A 19227-nucleotide genomic window follows, 5' to 3' on the forward strand; every position below is an offset into this window, starting at 1 on the left:
GAGAAGAATGTCTTTGGTATTTTGATTGGTTTCGCATTGAATCTATAAATTGCTTTTGGGAAAATGGACATTTTGATGATGTTGATTCTTCCAATCCATGAGCATGGAAGATTTTTCCATTTTTTGGTATCCTCTTCTATTTCTTTATTTAAGATTTTGTGATTCTCGTCGTAGAGATCTTTGACATTCTTGGTTAAGTTGATTCCAAGGTATTTGATTGTTTTTGTAGCTATTGTGAATGGGATTCATCTTAGAAGTTCCTTCTCAGCCGTGGTATTGCCTGTATATACAAAGGCTGTTGATTTTTGTGCATTGATTTTATATCCTGATGCTTTGCCAAACTCTTCTATGAGTTCCAATAGTCTCTTAGTACAGTTCTTTGGAGCCCCTAAATAAAGAATCATATCATCTGCAAAGAGGGATAGTTTGATTTCTTCTTTCCCAATTTGTATCCCTTTAATTTCTTTTTCTTGCCTCATGGTTCTGGCTAAAACTTCCAGTACTATATTGACTAGGAATGGTGAGAGTGGGCATCCCTGTCTGGTACCAGATCTCAGTGGGAATGCTTCCAACTTTTCCCCATTCAATAGGATGCTGACTGTGGGTTTTTCATAAATTGCTTTGATTGTATTGAGAAATATTCCTTCTATACCCAATTTGCTTAGAGTTTTCATCATGAAAGGGTGTTGTATTTTATCGAATGCTTTCTCTGCATCTATTGAGATAATCATATAGTTTTTCTTCTGCAGTTTGTTAATGTGGTGTATCACATTGATTGACTTGCAAACACTGAACCATCCCTGCATACCAGGGATAAATCTCACTTGGTCTGGGTGGTTGATCTTTCTGATGTGTTGTTGCATTCTATTGGCCAGAATTCTATTGAGGATTTTTGCATCTATGTTCATCAGGGAAACTGGTCTGTAACTCTCTTTCTCTGCTGCATCTTTTTCTGTCTTAGGAATTAAGGTGATGCTGGCTTCATATAAAGAATTTGGGAGGATTCCCTCTCTTTCAATTGTTCTGAATAGTTTGAGAAGAATTGGAGTTAGTTCTTCTTTAAATATCTGGTAGAATTCAGCAGTGAATCCGTCTGGTCCTGGGCTTTTCTTTGTTGGGAGGGCCTTTATTACTGTATCAATTTCTGTCTCAGTTATGGGTCTGTTTAGGTTTTCTATGTCTTCCTGGTTCAGATTATGTAGGTTGCATGTGTCCAGGAATCTATCCATTTCTGATAGGTTTCCCTGTTTGCTGGCATACAGGTCCTTGTAGTAATTTCTGATGATTCTTTTTATTTCTGTGGTGTCTGTTGTTACGTTTCCTTTTTCGTCTCTGATTTTATTGATTAGGGTCTTTTCTATTTTTTTTTTAGTTAGTTGGTCCAATGGGGTGTCAATTTTGTTTATTTTTTCAAAAAACCAGCTCCTCGTTTGGCTGATTTTTTGTAATTTTTTTTGGATTCAATCCTGTTGATTTCTTCTCTGATTTTAATTATTTCTCTTCTCCTAATAGATTTGGGTCTGGTTTGCTGCAGATTTTCTAGATCCTTGAGATGCAGTGAAAGCTCATCTATTTGGTGCCTTTCCAATTTCTTGATGTAGGCACCTATTGATATAAACTTTCCTCTTAACACTGCTTTTGCTGTATCCCATAAGTTTTGGTATGTTGTGCTGTTATCCTCATTTAATTCCAGAAAAGTTTTGATTTCTCTTTTAATTTCTTCTATGACCCATTGTTCATTCAGGAGCATGTTGTTCAATCTCCATGCATTTGCATATGCTCTAGGGATTCCTGAGTTGCTAATTTCCAACTTCATTCCTTTATGGTCTGAGAAGCTGCATGGTATGATTCTGATTCTTTTGAATTTGCTGAGACTTGCTTTATGGCCTAGTATGTGGTCAATCCTAGAGAAGGTTCCATGTACTGCTGAGAAGAATGTAAATGCTTTGTGTCTAGGATGAAAAGTTCTGTAGATATCTGTTAGATCCATTTGGGCTATAGTATCATTTAAATCTACTGTCTCCTTGTTGATCTTCTGTCCTGTTGATCTGTCTATTTCTGAGAGTGGAGTATTGAAGTCCCCCAGTACTATTGTATTGGGGTCTAAGTCTCCTTTTAAGTCCCTTAACAAATCTTTTAAATAAACCGGTGCCCTGTAATTAGGTGCATATACATTGATAATCGTTATATCTTCCTGTTGAATTGATCCCTTAATCATTATATAGTGTCCCTCTTTGTCTCTCCTAACAGTTTTTTGTGGTAAAGTTTATGTTGTCCGATATTAAGATGGCTACGCCCACTCTTTTTTCATTTCTGTTGGCATGGTATATCTTTTTCCAGCCTTTCACTTTCAATCTGTATGGATCTTTATTGGAAAGATGTGTTTCTTGTAAGCAGCAAATAGATGGGTTTTGATCCTTAAGCCAATCAGCCAATCAGTGTCTTTTAACTGGACAGTTCAGGCCATTAACGTTCAATGTGACTATTGATAAGTAGTAGCTTTGCCCTGCCATTTGCCAAAGATATTTTCTGATATATGTTTTGATCTTCCTGTGATCTTTTGGTGTGAGGTTTCCTTCATTTACCTTCTTTCATACTGATGACCGTGTTTCTGTGTGTAACACATCTTTAAGCATCTTTTGCAGGGCTGGACGAGTGTCGACAAATTCTTTCCATTTCTGTTTCTTGTGAAAGGTCTTTATTTCACCTTCATTCACAAAGGAGAGCTTAGCAGGATATAATATTCTGGGCTGGCAGTTTTTCTCTCTTAGTACCTGGGCTATATCTCACCATTCCCTCCTAGCTTGTAGGGTTTCTGATGAGAAGTCAGCTGTGAGTCTGATTGGAGATCCTCTGAGAGTAATCTGACGTTTCTCTCTTGCACATTTTAGGATCTTTTCTTTATGTTTCACTGTGGTGAGTTTAATTACAACGTGTTGTGGTGAGGATCTCTTTTGGTCATGTTTATTAGGGGTTCTATGCGCTTCCTGTACTAGAATGTCTCTGTCCTTCTCCAAACCTGGGAAATTTTCTGCTAATATCTCACTAAAAAGGCCTTCTAATCCTTTCTCTCTCTCCATGCCTTCAGGAACTCCTGGAACCTGAATGTTGGGTTTTTTAATAGTATCCTGAAGATTCCTGACAATATTTTTTAGATTTCTAATTTCCTCTTCTTTTCTTTGGTTTGATTGTATATTTTCCTGTGCTCTCACTTCTGCTTCACCCATTCTGTTTTTAAGGCTCTCTAATGTGTTTGTCATTTAATCTATTGAATTTTTCACTTCATTATGATTTCTCATCACTATTACAGTTTCATTTTCTACTAGTTGTTTCATTTCATTTTGATTCCTCCTTAATATTTCATTTTCACGAGAGAGATTTTCTATCTTGTCCATTAAGGATTTCTGTAGTTCGAGAATTTGTTTTTGAGAACTTCTTAATGTTGTTATCAATTTTTTGAGATCTGCTTCTTGCATTTCTTCTGTCTCATCATCTTCATAATCTTGAATTGGGGTGTCTATTTCATTTGGGGGTGTCATAGTGTCTTCCTTGTTCTTGTTACCTCGGCTTTTGTGTTTGTTTGTCACATTGGAGATATTCTTTGGTTTTTTCTCGTTATATTGTGACTCTAGATGGACTCTTGATGGATCCTTAGAAGCTGTGATGGGTGTGGCCAGAGAGCTCTGGTTCTACAGGGTTAAGGGTGTGCCAAAGGTGATTCACCCTGATTGTTCTCTTGCTTGCTCTCACTCTCTCTCTCTCTTTTTTTTTTTTTTTTTGACTCAGTTGGGAAGTAATTCCACACAGCTGAGTGGAATTGAGCGTAGTTGATGTATGAAATCTGGCTCCTGTGGGTATTCGTTTGCTTACCAGAGTCAGGGTTTTCTGCTTGGCTAATGAGAGACACCAGCTTTACATATGCAAAATGGCGCACACTGCTTTACTTACGTAAAACGGCGCCTGCCCTTTGTCTTGCTCAGCTTTGTAAGGTGAGTGGAGAGAGAGGCTAAATGTCCATGCAGGTTCCCCTTATTTATTCGATTTTTTCTCTCCTCCAGCCAATCTGGTGAACTTTCCCCAATGGGGTTTCAGGCCTCGTTCTCTGCAGGCTTTTTCTGCCTTTCCCCACCAATGTCTCAGGTTACCGAGAGGTTTTTAGCTCACTTCCCCTTCCAGCACTGGTGCGCAGACTCTGCAGCTCCGGTGGGTCCAGCGGCCCTGGCGGCTCCCGCGGCTCAGCTTCCACGCAGTGGGCCACCTTGCTCTCCCCTTAGGTCCTCCGAGTCACAGCCACTAGATCCAGAAGAGTTTCCTCTGCAGTTTTTCCCTGATCCTTTTCCTGAGGCTACCATAACTCCACTTTTATTAAAGTATCTTTTCCCGGACTGTCGGTGCACGCCCTCACTATTCCGCCATCTTGGCTCCGCCTCTCATTCTGCTAATTCTTTTCAGTCCCTGGGTCTCTGAAATCTCAGAGGAAACCATGGTGCTTAGCATCAGTCTGGAAGGCCTCACTGATCCACTCTCTGGAGATCTTTGTCTCAGGTTTACATGGATAAAAAACAGCGATCAGTGGTTTCCATGAATTGTTTCAAAGTGAAAGCAGCTAGAGAGAAACAGAATTCTATTTGAAAAGTGATCTTGGAAATGTCAGATTCACCATGGAAAGTTCCATTTTTCATCAAACTTGGGGCAGTGAATAAACTTTCATTCACCTTGGGAGGCTTAGACCTCTGTTGGCCCATCTTAAGAACTGGTCAGTGTGACTTGGAAATCTTAGGAACTGGGAAGATGATAGGGATCATCAAGTCTAAGTCCCCATTTTAAAATGGGAATAGCATTGTGCACAGAGGTTAAGTCACTGCCTACAAAGCTGGTACCCTATATCATAGCACCAGATTCAGTCGCACGTCCCAACTGCTCCACCTCTGATGCAGCTCCCTGCTAATGCACCTAGGAAAGCAGCAGAAGATGCTTCAGGTGCTTGGGCCTATGTAACTATGTGGCAAACCTAGATAGAGTTCTAAGCTCCTGGCTCCAGCCCGGTCCATACCAGCCATCACAGCCATTTGGGGAGTGACCGAGTGGATGGAAGAGGTGTGTGTTTGTGTGTGTGTGTGTGTGTGCCTACTTTTCAAATAAATAAATTTTAAAATCAATAAATATAAAAACGGTTGCACTGAGTCATAGATAAACTTAAGACACATCTCAATCACAAGACACATCTCAGAACGAGAACTTTGATCATAGGAAGTACTTTCCTTTCCCTAGTCCGGTCTCTCCCCAACAGGGCCTACCCTTCACTTTAATGCATGCTCCCCATTTCCTGTGTATTTTCAAAACATGCAATGCCCCCAAATGGTCTTATTCCAGTGGTTGGAATTGATGTTGTCACTCCCATGGTTTACGTATGTGATTATACTTTTATCTGCATATCTCAGTTAGAATGGACAGAGACCACAAATAAGCAGCTCACCTTCCCATCTCCAGCTCCTCTCACAGCATCTGATGTGTTAGGGGCACTCGTCAAAGCCCTGCGGTGATGGAATGAGTGACTCAGAGGGGCTGAGATGAGAAATCAGCTGGGAGAAAAGACAGGGAAGAGGGTTCCAGAGAGGGCCACGTATGTGCAAGGATGCTTTGGGGAGAGAAAGTGGAGCTTTGGAAGAAATGGGGTTAAAGCTAGAGTTCTTGAGAAACAAGGCTGCGGAGATAGACAGTGTCTACATCGTAGAGACCACTCATCCATGCCTTTTCTCTTAACTGAAGCCTTATGCTGAATGTTGAATCCCAGTGCACTGATAGAATTATCTATTGTCAACACCCCCTTAGTGGGTAACCCGAATCTTAGCCAGGTTCCATCCCTATTCCAATTCTGTTACAGCTAAAAACTGCCACTTTTTCTGTATTTAATATGCACCAGGAAGCACACTAAGCCTTTTATAGGGATGCAGTCACTTCTCTAGTCACTTGTCTACTGTGCCAAGCTTTTCTAGAACAACATCTTGCTTTGAACTACTAGTCTGTTGGTGGGAGTAACAGCTCATCCTAAAACGGCTCCCTAACAACTGTCCCCATGTTTTCTATCTTCGCTCTGCTTGAAGAGATCCCTGCAGCCCTGGAGCAAGGAGTGAGTGGATGGAAAGCTGATTGAGTGTCTGTTTGTCCATGTAAACCTGGGACAAAGGTCTCCCAAGAGTGGATCAAGGAGGCCTTCCAGACTGATGCTAAGCACCCCTGGTTTTCTCTGAGATTTCAGTCTCTGGTTTAACAACTTGAGACAACTTGAGTGCTTAGCTGGACGGAGAAGAAGATTCATTAGCAGAGTGGGTGGGAGTCAGGGATACCTGGGTTTAACTGCAGCTTTTCCGTTTACAAGCCATGCAGTCTTGACCAACTTTCTTTCCCTCCTTGAATCCCCACTTTTAGGTGTAAAAGGGAAACAAGAAATATTGCCTGTAAAAGTGGGTTAAGGATTTATTGAAGCGCTTGTTTAAGACCTGGCACATGGTGGAACAAAAGAAATTGCTGCTCTTACTGCGATATTGTTAAGCCCTTGGAGCAGGATCCTTTGTTCAAAAGAGGGAAGAAGAGTCAATTAAGAACAAGTACATGCAAACCTCCGTTTACTGCTGGTGCCGGGGAAACATATTGTCTTGTTCACTTTATGTGCTGGGTCTGGAATTAAATGGCAAATTCCTTTTTATTGAAAGTTCACTGTCTTCCCCAAATGTTTATTGAGTCCATGCTTTGTGGTAAGCAGGTAGGAGAGGAGAGATAAATGAGGTGCTGCTCCTGACTCACCTTGAGAGCCAGAGAGGGAGGTGCAGATTTTCCGACCATGTGAGGGAAAGCGCTTGTCTCTGAACTGCAGAATAGTGGGTATTGTTTATTTTGAAAGATTATCGAGGGAGTTTGCATTGTGGCGTTAGCAGGTAAAGGCACCACTTGAGATACCAACTTTCTATAAGGTGCAAGTTCAAATTCCAGCTGCTCCACCTCTGACCCAGCTCCCTGTTAATGTGCCCAGGAAACCAGCGGAAGATGGCCCAAGTGCTTGGGCCTCTGTACCCACATGGGAGACCTGGAAAAACTCCTGGCTTCAGCCTGCCCCAGTCCTGGTCATTGTGGCCATTTAGGGAGTGAAACAGAAGAGGAAAGATCTCTCTCTCTGTCTGTCTCTCCTCCTCTCTCTCTAACTCTGACTTACCAAATAAGTAAATCTTAAAAAATAATCATTTAGGATCTTTAAGAGATTTTTGTTACCTCAGAGAGTTGATGGAGAACTAAAGGGCTCCCAAAAGATACTGAGTTTGTGTTTTCAACATATTATTCATATATTTATTTTATATAAATATATACTTATATTATATATTATGTTTATATAGCACATTCATTATATAAACTATATTACTATAATTCTGTTACTGAATACATATATAATTAAATATATACACTAATTATGCAATACATTTAATACCAGTACATAATGCTAATTGTACATTATTCTAATTATATATAATTGTTTTGTGTTTACATTTCATATACTTACAAGATTTACTATACAACACTGGTATGTTATACATGACAATGTAAATTTATAAATAACCCAGATTCATCACATCTTCTCTTTTGAACCCCAAATATCTCTCTCTTGAAAATGGAAGTGGAAAGGCTTGGCTTGGGCCAGAGCATGCATGTGTTCACTGTGTGCTGTATTTCAGTTGCACAATGCCAAAGCCCAGGAGGGCTGCCCTACTGCAGGTGCTCATTCACCCATTCAGCCAGTGCTACCATACACCTACTGTGTGCCCGGCCTTGCCCTGGGTGCTGGGGTACAGAGCTGCCTAAGACACAGTGAGTCTCTCAGAGTCCCCGCTTCACAGAGCTCCCAGACAGAAGGCTTGGGGGTCATTTACCTGGGGAAGGAGCCACCCGGACCTGTGGGGGCACCAAACCAACTCTGCCTGGGAGACTGGAAAGGGTTCCTGGAAGAGGAGATGCCTAAGGAGGAGCCACTGTATTTGAAGGAGAGAGAGGAAGGAAGGGCAAAAGCATGCAAGAAAACTGGCATTGAAACTAAAATAGCATGAACTATTCAGGAGTTGATTGATGACAGTGGATAAGCTACTAGTGGTAATATAATAATAATGCTAAGAGGAATTTTGACAGCAGTAATAGCAATTTTTACTGAGAATGTACCATTCTAAATCTTTGATGCATTGTATTGTATAATTCCACAAGTATCCCAGACTGTCTATGGCATAACTGCTCACAAATTTAAGACGAGCAAATAGAAGTTTCAAGATGTTGCTCAGTGGGTGAGCACAGCAGCCAGTAGCAAAGAAGACCAAGATCTACTCTGATAGCCTTGGAGGAGGCAGTTCTGTCAACGTCAGCTATCTCATTAGTGAAACAAGGTTAAAGGCTCATTCTGAGAACAGTGGCACAGCACCAGGCTGATGGCAAGTTTTGATCAGCAGTGCCTGAAGTCCGATGTGTTGTAGGGAGCAAATATTGGAAAAGTAGAAAGAAATAAGCTAATGAAGCAGATGGATCCAATCACAGATAAACTCAAGGGTGTGCATTGGATTCTGAAAGTCATGATAGGCCCTGGGAAATTTCAAAACGAATAGTGAAATGCTGAGTGCTGTGTTTGGGAAGAGTCACTTTGGGCACAGGAGTACACGAGGATGCAGCGATGCCAGGCAGAAGGTGCTGTTATCATCCAGGAAAGTAGATGTGAAGACCCAGCCTTGGAAGCGACCATCACAGAGGGAGAAAGAAAGAAGACCCTGACTGTGGGGGTGAGGGAGGAGGAGTCCAAGGTGATGCCCAGGTTCCTGGCTTTAGGGATGGGTGAATGGTATCGTGCAACCCACCAAACTGGGGAATTTAGTGAGAGGAGTGATACAGGTTGAACTTGGCCCCTCCCTGTCCACAGATTGGAGTCCTAACCCATGGGACCTCAAAATGTGACCTTATTTGAAGACAAGGTTTTCACAGAAGTCATCAAGTTAAAGTGGGGTCATTTGGATGGGCCCTCACTCAGTATGACTGATATCCTTGTGAAAAGGGGACACTTGGCAAAGATGGGCATAGATGGAAAATGATGGAAGATGATGCAGAGAAAAGATGGTCATTGGCAAGCCAAGGAGAAAGGCTTAGAACAGATCAGCCTTCAGAAGGGACCAACTGTGCCACACCATGATTTTGGGCTTTGAGTCCCCAGAATGGAGAAAAGATTTCTGTTGTTTAGGGCACCTGGTGCGTGGAACTGTGTTACAGCAGCCCTCACAAACTAATCCCAGCATAAGCAGTAATGTATTTGGAGACAGCCATGAGTTTGATGTACAGTTTTGGTGGCAGCCAGGTAGAGACACCTATCAAAAATGGTAGTGAGATATGAAAACCCATAACTCCATGGCCAGCTTGCAACCAGAGAAGATGATGTGCTAGTCATTTCTGATACTCTGGCATCTACAGCAGTAAGAATCTGACACATGGACATTTAAAGCAAAGTTAAATGACGAAAAGCCATGTTTACCCAAGGACACAGGACAGATGAGACTATAAGGACAAATAAAATGGGTCAAATTCTAGTTTGCCATTGCAGTATTAACAAGGTTATCCCAAGCCCTATCAACGTGGAGCTGTCACTGTGAGACAAGTGAGTTTTAGAGAAATTCTGTGTTTGCAAATGTTTGTATTCACAAGAAACCATAGTCCCCCTCTTTGTTTTATAAAATCTAGAATAAAAAATTAGACAAATACCAAGTTATTCTTAGAACAGAGAACTGTGCTTTGTCTAGAGTGTCAGGTCCATGCCCAGGCTCTGAAATGTTGACCTCCAAGTAAGCATGCCAGTGACATATCTATTTTAGGGAGCAATTTAAAAGTCTGCTTAGCTTAAAATGTCAAAATAAGGAGACAGCATGGCATAATAGAAAATGGCAATAACTAGAAGTCAGGAGACCTTGCTTGGAATCCCAGATGTGCCTCTGAAAAACTAGGTGGCCTTAACCTTTCGAGTGTCCTTTCCCGCATCTATAAAGCAGTGATGGGGAGAAGGTACTTGGATGATCTTCCAATTCTGACATTCTGTAATTCTCTCAGTGTTGTCTTTAATTGCAACTGGTGATAACATTTCCATAAATTGACCTGCCAACCTGAATTAGTCCACCACTATGAAGACATGAAAATAAGATGATGGCGGAAATTAATATTGTAGATGACTTTGGTAGAATAATTTCCCTGAAGATGGTGGATGGAACACTGGGAAAATACTGCCTGGCTCTAGAATACAACTTAATTACCAGCAAATTGGATTTTATTGGAAGATCTTTGAATGAATGTGGTCACAGTATTTTGTCCAACAACTTAAATTTTGACCATGTTGAAAAAGATAGGGAAAATCACCACTCCTCACTGTATTTGTGAGTTCCCCCTGGGCTGTTGAATATTTAAAACTCATCTTGACCTTTTCTTTATATGCCTGGATGTTTCAGCTCTGAATATAATAAGCCCTTTAGGGGGAATGATAACTAAGATTTATGAAGTATCTACTAAGTGTTTCGTTCTGTGCTGGGTCCTTGGTCTGTGTTACGTAAACCCTCATTTAACCCTCTCTGTAGCAGATGCTGTCAGTCATACTTATCTTGTCTACACCCAACTCAACATGCTGAAGGTTGCTTATGGGGGTCTCATCTGGTCGTGGGGGCACCCTTGACATGTGAAGATGAGCCAGATGTATGTGAGAATTACTGGTGGAGAAGAAGCCCTCAATCAATAGCACATGGAAATCTGTTGGATCAATACTTTGGGCTCCTCACCCCTCAGCTGTGATCATCTGAACTGTATTCTACGTTTGTTCATGGAGTTCCCTAGCACGTACGAGCCCCAGTAGTCCCTGATGGATGTGGTCCTGAGAGCAAGTTCTTTCCTGACTGCCTTCCTCATCTGTGTTAATCCCATATTCTTTCCTGAGACCATCTTACAAATAAAGCACTCACATTCAAATGTTTGTGTCATGGTCTGCTACTGGGAACTCCAAGACATCTTCTGAGATATCTATGGAGTAGGTAGCAATATTGTCACTCACTGTGGTTAAATAATAGTCAGTCTAGGCCCTGGGGTGTGGATGACCCCCATTGTCTTTCTTCCACACTTGTGGATCCCAACCAAGGAAGATTTTTGCCCTCCAAAGGACATTTTGCAATATCTCAACAGTTTGTGTTGTCACAACTTGGAGGATGGGGATACTAGAATCTAGTGGGTAGATGCCGGGGAAGCTGCTAAGCATCTTACAATGCATCTATCGGCCAACAAAGGCTAAAAGATGTCAGCAATGCCAAAGATGAGCACTTCTGCTCCACAGCCAGCAGGACTGCTAGCTAGATGGTGACTCTGATGGCTGACTTGCCTACTGTACTTCACTTGCAGGGCCAGGCCGTGGCTCAGCTGTGCTCCACCATCCCCAATGTGACTGTCTTTGGAACAGCTTCTACCTTCAAGCATGAAGCAATCAAAGACTCGGTGACCCACCTCTTCGACAGAAATGCAGACTATGTGCAAGAAGTAAAAAGGTAAGGTGTTTGCTCTGGAGAGCACCAGGTTGGCCCTTGGTTTTCTCTTGAAGAACACTTGCATCCATTTAAAAGGCAGCTAAGAACAGTGATAGAACACATACATACATTGGGGAGCTTAGTATCCCTAGCTCTCTGCCCAATACTGCACATGTCTTAGCTCATGTAATCCTCTTAAATCCTATTATTATCCCTGAGGAACAAAGCAGCTGAGTAACTTGCAAAGCCAAAACATTAAAGCAGTGCTAGCTGCTACCGCACTGTCTCAACACACAGATGTTTATTTCTCATTCAATCATGTAACTAAGGTGGATAGTTGGTGGATGGTCTTCCGGAAATAGTCAGGGACCCAGGGTTTTTGTGCCCCTGTTGTCTTGGGTCTACAATCCTTTGCTTCCTGCTGGTAAATGGGGAAACAGCACAGAAGCATCATGAATGGGAGCTTTGTTGGGTTAGTCCCAGAAGGAATACTTGTGTTGCTCATATTCTATTGCTAGTTCTCAGGTCCTTTGGCCACACCTTACTGGAAGCAAACTGGAAACCTTGCATTTAGCGCTGTGCCCAGGCAGGCCTGCACGGCTTAGTAAACACTGAAACCTGGACTCAAACCGGGCATTCTGACTTTGGAGCTCAGGCCCTTGCTGTGTACACAGTGCTTCTCTGAAGAGTGAAGCCCAACTGGAGAGGCCACCTGTAGAAGTAACAGGGTACAGAGGGGTCTGTTCTACAAAGGGAATGTCTCGTGCATGCATACTGAGGTGTGCAAGTGCCTCTGAAGCTGAGAGAACTGCAAGAAAGATTAATGGGGGTACAAGTCCCAGGAGGTCTGGTTGCCCGGGCAAGTTATGAATGGAAAAGGGGCACCTGGGGTGGGGGATGTAAGGGATGGAGAGGCAGGAGGTGAGCCTGGGGAAGGAGACAGATACCAGGTGCACATGAAGACTTCATATGCCAAGCCATGGAGTGTGGAGGCCCACCTGGGTGTGTCCAAGAGCCCCTGAGGGACCAAAGTGGTGACACGATCAGACTGGGGTTTTGGACAATCACTGGTGCAGAGAATGAAGACAGGCATGAAGCTGGGATGTCCATCAGCAGGCTTTGCCACCTGATCCATGTCCCACCTGTGATCCTGAAGTTATTGATCAGGTGGGTGTTAACACAGTGATTTGGTGGAAAATCCAGTTAGCAGCAAGATTTCAGATGATTTGTATGTCTCACTGCTGCTGCTCTTCAGGGCTCCCCACTCACGGTCAGGATCTGCTCTATTCAGAGCTCCTGCGGGGACTTCGAGATGGCCCAGAGCTGTTACTGCAATGTGGTCACTTTCCAGCACTAAATTTTAAGGAACAGTTAAGTTGCCCAGTTAGCATGGATAAACAGTTCCCTCCAACTCACAGATTTAGATGCAAAATTTAAAGGTCAGAGAGGATGAGAGTTGGTTAACTAAAGTGACAGATTCAGACCAGATTTGGTGAAAGTTGGGCCATGCTTAGCAAGGAGAGTCTTCCCATGGTCTGAATTTCCTGGTCTGTTTCAAAATTTTGAAGTAGCGATTTGCATACAACATACAGTTGTCCCAATGTTTCCAGCAGGACATGAACGTATAGCATGAAAGATAGCTATGAGAAGTCCACCCTCTGTTTCTCGCATGTCTAGAGGTTGCCGGATGATTTTAAAGACTTCCATCTGACTGGTTCAGAACTCTCTGGCAGTTCTCAACACTTTTAACTTGAGTCTGCCAAGCTATGGTCTGGAAAATGAACTACTCTCCGTTCTTATCTTCTCTTGCACTTTTAAATGACATTTTTTTCAAGCAGGCTTTCACTGATTCGTGGACTCCCCTGCTTAACAAATATGCTCGAGTATCTGTGATAGGCTAGGTTCTGTGTTAGGAAAAGAGATCAGGCAATAACTACCTCGAGAATCCCTGATCTCCAGCTCCAGCATGGAGATGTTGAGGGACAGTGCTTTTTTCTTCATACTACTTGCTGAACTCTTTACCTAGTGTAGGGCTAATCTTATGAATGTAAAGTAAACTGAAAATAGGTCTTTGTAAAAACTAAGAGTGGGAATAGGAGAGGGAGGAGGAAGAAGGGTTGGAGTGTGGGTGGGAGGGAGGATAGGGTGGTAGTATCACTATGTTCCTAAGTCTGTATATATGAAATACATGAAAAGTGTATACCTTAAATGAAATTTTAAAAAATTCAGACTATCTAGAGAATCCAGAGAGTCCCACATTTGAGAAATGCAAGGTGCTGGTGAACACCCAGATGTTAACATCCATGAAAGGATGAGGTTTAGGCTGAGAAAGGACGAGAAGCTGCCCAGGGAAGGGCATGTGTTATGGTCCTGGGTGCATTTGGGAGTCTGGAAGAGGCCAGTGCAGCCAGGGGAGGGAGGACGTGGGAGTAGTGGGAGAAGAGGGTCAGGAGATGGCGGTTCTCCCCACAGAGGACAGCCGTACCCAGCCAGCCCCTGCCTTGGCCATTTCCCAGGTAACCACTCCGGCCGCCGTCTGCTCACTGCCCTTGCCCTGTTCCTTGAACACCTGAATCGGTGATTTCCCTGCTGTCAGAAGAGCAGAGCCTAGCGTACCTGAGACCCACCCACCGCCACCTTCCTGCAGATGCAATCCCAGCAATCCTTGTGCTTTTATCTTGAGACCTGGAATTATGTCAAATACCTAAGAATACGTTTATGCCTGCTTTCCCAGTAGCCCTACCCTCGGGAAACAATCAAGCAGGAGATAAAAGCTACAGATTCAAAGCTGCCTGTGGCAAGGCCAGGTGCTGCTTCTGCTTCCTGGTCACAGCCCGGCGCTGTGTTGCCAGGGAGAGTCCTGGCATTGTCTGCAACCGTGAAAATTCCAAGGCAGCCTCCGCTGTGCGCAGAAGAGAAATAGATCAGATTATGCTGCACCCACAGACTTCGGCATTATGCAGCCCCTTACAAATGACAATTATGAAGGCTGTCACAAAACGGAAAAATGCCTATGGCAGCACAGCATACTGACAGAAAAGCAGAATGCCAAATTCCAGCTACACGGTGATCATAGCTTTGTGCAAATTCTCGTGCATATGGACATCCAATGAAAGGACGGGGAAATATGCACCCCCTAGCATGCAATAGGGAGAGAAGGGAATGCAGGGTGATTCCCTTTTATTTTTTGATCATTAATATTGTTCCACTTCTACATGTATGGTGAACTAGAAAAATGTAATAAAATGTTTTGAGATGAAAACTCTTATAAACCAGCCAGTAAGTCTCTTTTGAATGCCTCTCAGCCTTATCCAGGCATTATAAGGGTAACAGAAAAAAATGTTTATGATACAGACTTAACTTACTCTCTGTGTTGGGGGAACGCAAGCAAGAGGTGGAAGCTTTGAGTTGTGTGCATCTGTCTGTAAGGGCTTCAGGAGTAAGGAGAGAGAGGTCAGCGCAGGCCTGAGAGGCACAGCCCCAGGGAGGTGCTGGGGGAGTGGGCAGTAAGGGCAGCTGGGACAGGGCAGTGCAGACAACAGCAGCTGCCCTTTCTGGTCTCCTCTCACGCTGCTGACCAGTGATGAGAGCATTTCAGATCAACTAATTAGAGAGACAGAGCGCTCCCATCTGCTGGTTCACTCCCCAGAGGCTCACAACCGCTGGAGCTGTGACTGGTTAAGTCAGGAGCTAGGACATCAAACCAGGTCTTCTATGTGGGTGGCAGGGACCCAATTACTTGAGCCACCACCTGCTGCCTCCCAGGGTCTGTACAAGCAGGAAGCTGGAATCAGGAGCGGAACCCAGGGCTGGGTTCTGATGTGGGTCGTGGGCATCTTAACCGGCACCTTTACCACTAGGCTACCTGCCCACTCCTGATTCCAGCACTTTGTGTGTGCCTGAGGCAGTCCTGCAAGGCAAAAATTCCTCATTTCCAGTTAGAGAAGCCCAGTCCCAGGAGGGGATCTGGCCTCAAAGCTGTGCGAGTCTATGCACTTTCTATTTTACCAAACTCCTCTTGCGGGACGAGATGACTTGAAACTTCTGGGTGGGAAGGATATGTCGATTATATCGGGGTAGGATTGGTGATTTCACAGGTGAGGACAGACGTCACCGCTCACCAGCCTGTCCACTTTAATGGGCAATTTACTGCAGGTCACTTCTTGTCTCAATGAGGCTGTTGAAAGAAAAAAAAATGCTTAAAAAAAAGCATGTTTAAATTTCATCTGGTGGGAAATGGGTACACTGTATTATGTCCGCCTTTACATGCATGCATTCATTCATTCAAGTGTTACTGATGTCGGCAGACGGCTGCAGAGACACAGCAGTGAGCCAGACACGCGGGTCTCTTGACTTGATGCTTGTAGACTAGTGGGTCCGATCGCTCAGCGGGGGGTTGCTGGACCCCTAACAGGGCCCACAGGAGAACACAGGTGAGCAGCGTCTAAATGGAAGCCCAAAGCACATTCGTGAACTGGCTTTGGGGTGTGCCCCACTTGATGAAGGAGATGTCCATGGCACCCCAGATGCCACATCACAGAGGCTGTGGAGCCCTCACCCACGCCTCTCCTGCATCCTAGCATCGCACACTGCTTGCCCCATGCCTTCCAACAGGCAGCCTGGCTCCTCAGCGGCCCATGGGCCAGCTGCACCCCGGCCACGGCAACAGCCACAGCCACGTGAGAGTGAGTATGGGTGTGAGTAGCAGAAAGGAGCAGAGCCATGGTGGGAGGGGGAACTGCGATAGTCCCCTCCATCTAGATAAAAGTGCATTCAGAGATACAGAGGCAGAGTGGAAGTCAGGGTCATAAAGAGGAGAGTTGACCCTGGATAGGGGCAAGGGCAGGGCCAAAGGCAGGACTCACCCCTCCCCCATGAGTAATGGCTTTATCAGAACTGACCACCCCTGGGGGTGAATTCCTCCCTGGCCCGCGTGGGTAGGGAGCAGAGAGGCAGCATTCACAGTGGAGCGATGAGGCTGGGGGGGTGCGGACAAAGGAAGGACACACAGGAAGCTCTGAGTTCAGCAATTCCAAAATATCTCGCTGCAGAATTTGGCCAGAGGATCCCTGAGCTGGGGCTATTTGCGTTTCCTTTTAAAATCCACAGAGATTTATGACAGCAGGAGAAAGCTGGCGTGGAAACCACCATGCTTGCACCTCCGCTCCAGCCTTCCATGTTTTATGTAATTATTATACCTACGCAGGCAGGATGCACATGGCCAGAGATGGGGGTGGGCCGGTGGGGAGGGGCGCTTGTGCCTCGCCTGATTTCATTTCTTCCGGCCAGAGCCCTGCTCAGGGGCTTTCCACTGTGAGCCCACTGCGGGGAGGGCTGCTCCCAGGGCTGCTGCTGGGAGGGACCAGGGCCCTGTGCAATGGCCCCAGCGGAGTCCGGTTCAGTGTGGTCCATGTACTCAGCGTGGGAGGATGGGATGGGGATGGAGCACTGTTACCCGAAGGCACGTTCCTGCCCTCAAAGCAGCAGTGTCTGCTGGAATGCTTTCACAGCGGTGGCCCCAGCGCCGCCACCCTCAGGTCCTTGGAGAAGACATCTGCCCCTGCTCAGCTTCTCCCCCACCCCAGAATCCATCTCCCCTACTTATCCTGACTCACCCACTCCAGTCTTCCAAAAGATGCAGCCGGAGGGAGATGTGTGGTTTCTGTGGCCCTTGTGCACGTACATCCCCCTCCCATCATGTGGTTCAGCTGCAGAGATGCCCAAGGAGAGGTGGGGAGGATTATAGTTAGGGTTAGCGTTAGGGTTAGAGGGGGCAGAATTCAGCCTTTTATTAGGTGCTCACTCCCAGGAGAGCACACGCACTCCTTAATTCATCCATCACGAGGCCAGAGTCCTCAGGGCGTATGCCCCTCTTAAAGATCCCGCCTTTTAATACTGTTACAATGACAATTAAGTTCCCTACACATCGTTCCTGGGGGGGGCACATTCCAACACTGGCCTTTCCTAGGAGCCCACAAGCCCCCAGATGTGAGGGAAAATGGGCCTTCGTATACATCCTCCCAGCTCTGCACACCCAGTGCCTCAACTGAAGTACTCAGCAATGGTTGTCCAGTGGCTGAAAATCTAGGACAAGTGTTTGTGACCCTGACATTGGGCCTCTCCCGTAATCCGGAGGAAAAATAGCTTGAAAACGGAGCCCTCTTGGGCTGGACATCTGGAAGAGCAAGGTCAAGCTCTGGGGCTGGGTGTTGTGCAGAAGGTTAAGCTGCCCCTTAGGATGCCTGCATCCCCAGAGTGCCTGATTGAAATCCCGACTCCTCTGCTTCTGACCCAGGTTCCTCCTCATCTATCCCAGGAGACAGCCAATGACGGTTCAAGTGCTTGGGCATTCTGCCATCCATGTGGAAGACCTGGGTGGAGTCCTGGGCTCCTATCTACAAATTGGCCCATCACTGGCTGTTGTGGGCATTTGGGGAGTGAACCAGTAGATGGAAGATCTAACACCTCCCCCTCCTCAGTTATACAAAAATAAATACACATGAAAAGAAAATAAGATCAAAATCTGGATACATATGTGTTTATTTTAAGACAACACTGAATTCTTCAAAGACTAAAATCAACTGGCAGCTTCCCAGAACTGCCTGCCAGAGTGATGCTTCCAAAATCTCACTGCTCGAATGCTTATTAAGTCTTAGATTGAGAGTGGTGAAAAATCCTTCCACTTTGATGTCTGACTAGACCTAGATCTGGGTGCCAGCAGTGGTAGCTGCATAAGCTTGGGAGAGGTGCCCAACACCTGCTGTGGAGACTAATTATGAGATAGCCAGTGTACAGGAGAGAGTTCAAGGAGGCTTGGGGCTAGAGATGTGGGACGGCTGTGCTGATGTCTCATCCATTCATCGCATCTCTCATACATTCACTCAACATACTCCTATTGAGCATTGGCACTACATCCATTCGAACGAGAGGGCCCACAAATGGAACAATAAGCAGCATGATTTGGGTCCTGACACACAGGGCTCATTTATTTTGGTGGAAGACACAGTCAACACATAAGTAAGCAAGTAGATAAAATGATTATAGCACAAGATACATACTGAAAAACTATCCCCAGAGTAGACACCTATGCATCAGGGAACTAACCTGTAGGTGAATTGAGGGTGAGGGCTGCTGACTCCCATGGGAGGTTAGTTACTGCTCCCCTGGGGAGCCCATGTGCGAGTGAGCCGACTCGAGGGAGAGCTGGGAAAGACTTTCCAGGCAGCAATCACAGCACGTGCAAAGGCCCTGAGGTAGGAAAGTTTTAGAACAGTCAGAAAGCTAAAATGCCTTGAGCTATTAGTGGATGGGGGAGTGGGCAGGAATTTGTAGGTCTACCCCTGCCGTGGGAAGCCTTTGCATTTCTGCAGAGTCAGAGCCTAGAGGATAGGGCAATAGGCGATGTGGAGTGGCTAATACAAGGAAGTGTGTTTGGCAGTTTTGGAGAGATGTGAACCCATCAGTAGAATACAGATATGAGAAGCATTAGGGAAGAAGTGCAAACTCAGTACTGGGGCAGATCCATGAGGGGTTTCCTCGAAGATACGCACAGCCTACACTTGGCAAAGTGGTCCCTGACTTCAGGAAGTCATCAGGCAGCCAGGGGACAGGTCTTGGAGAAATGGAGCTCATGGGGAGGACTGGCTCACCCAGGAGGGCTGCC

General features: G+C 45.1%; 1 protein-coding gene across 1 annotated transcript in view; it reads left to right on the forward strand.

Annotated features, from left to right (window-relative positions):
• The window catches only part of VAT1L (vesicle amine transport 1 like), a 169937-nt gene that overhangs the window by 71583 nt on the left and 79127 nt on the right, over positions 1-19227 (forward strand). Inside the window, exon 4 of the mRNA XM_008257643.5 lies at positions 11443-11585. Coding sequence (XP_008255865.1) covers positions 11443-11585 — 143 coding nt within the window. The remainder of the gene's footprint in view (positions 1-11442; positions 11586-19227) is intronic.

Source organism: Oryctolagus cuniculus, chromosome 18 (genome assembly GCF_051225735.1).
Source record: "Oryctolagus cuniculus isolate XC-2025 breed Fujian yellow rabbit chromosome 18, ASM5122573v1, whole genome shotgun sequence".
Taxonomy (NCBI): Eukaryota; Metazoa; Chordata; class Mammalia; order Lagomorpha; family Leporidae; genus Oryctolagus; species Oryctolagus cuniculus.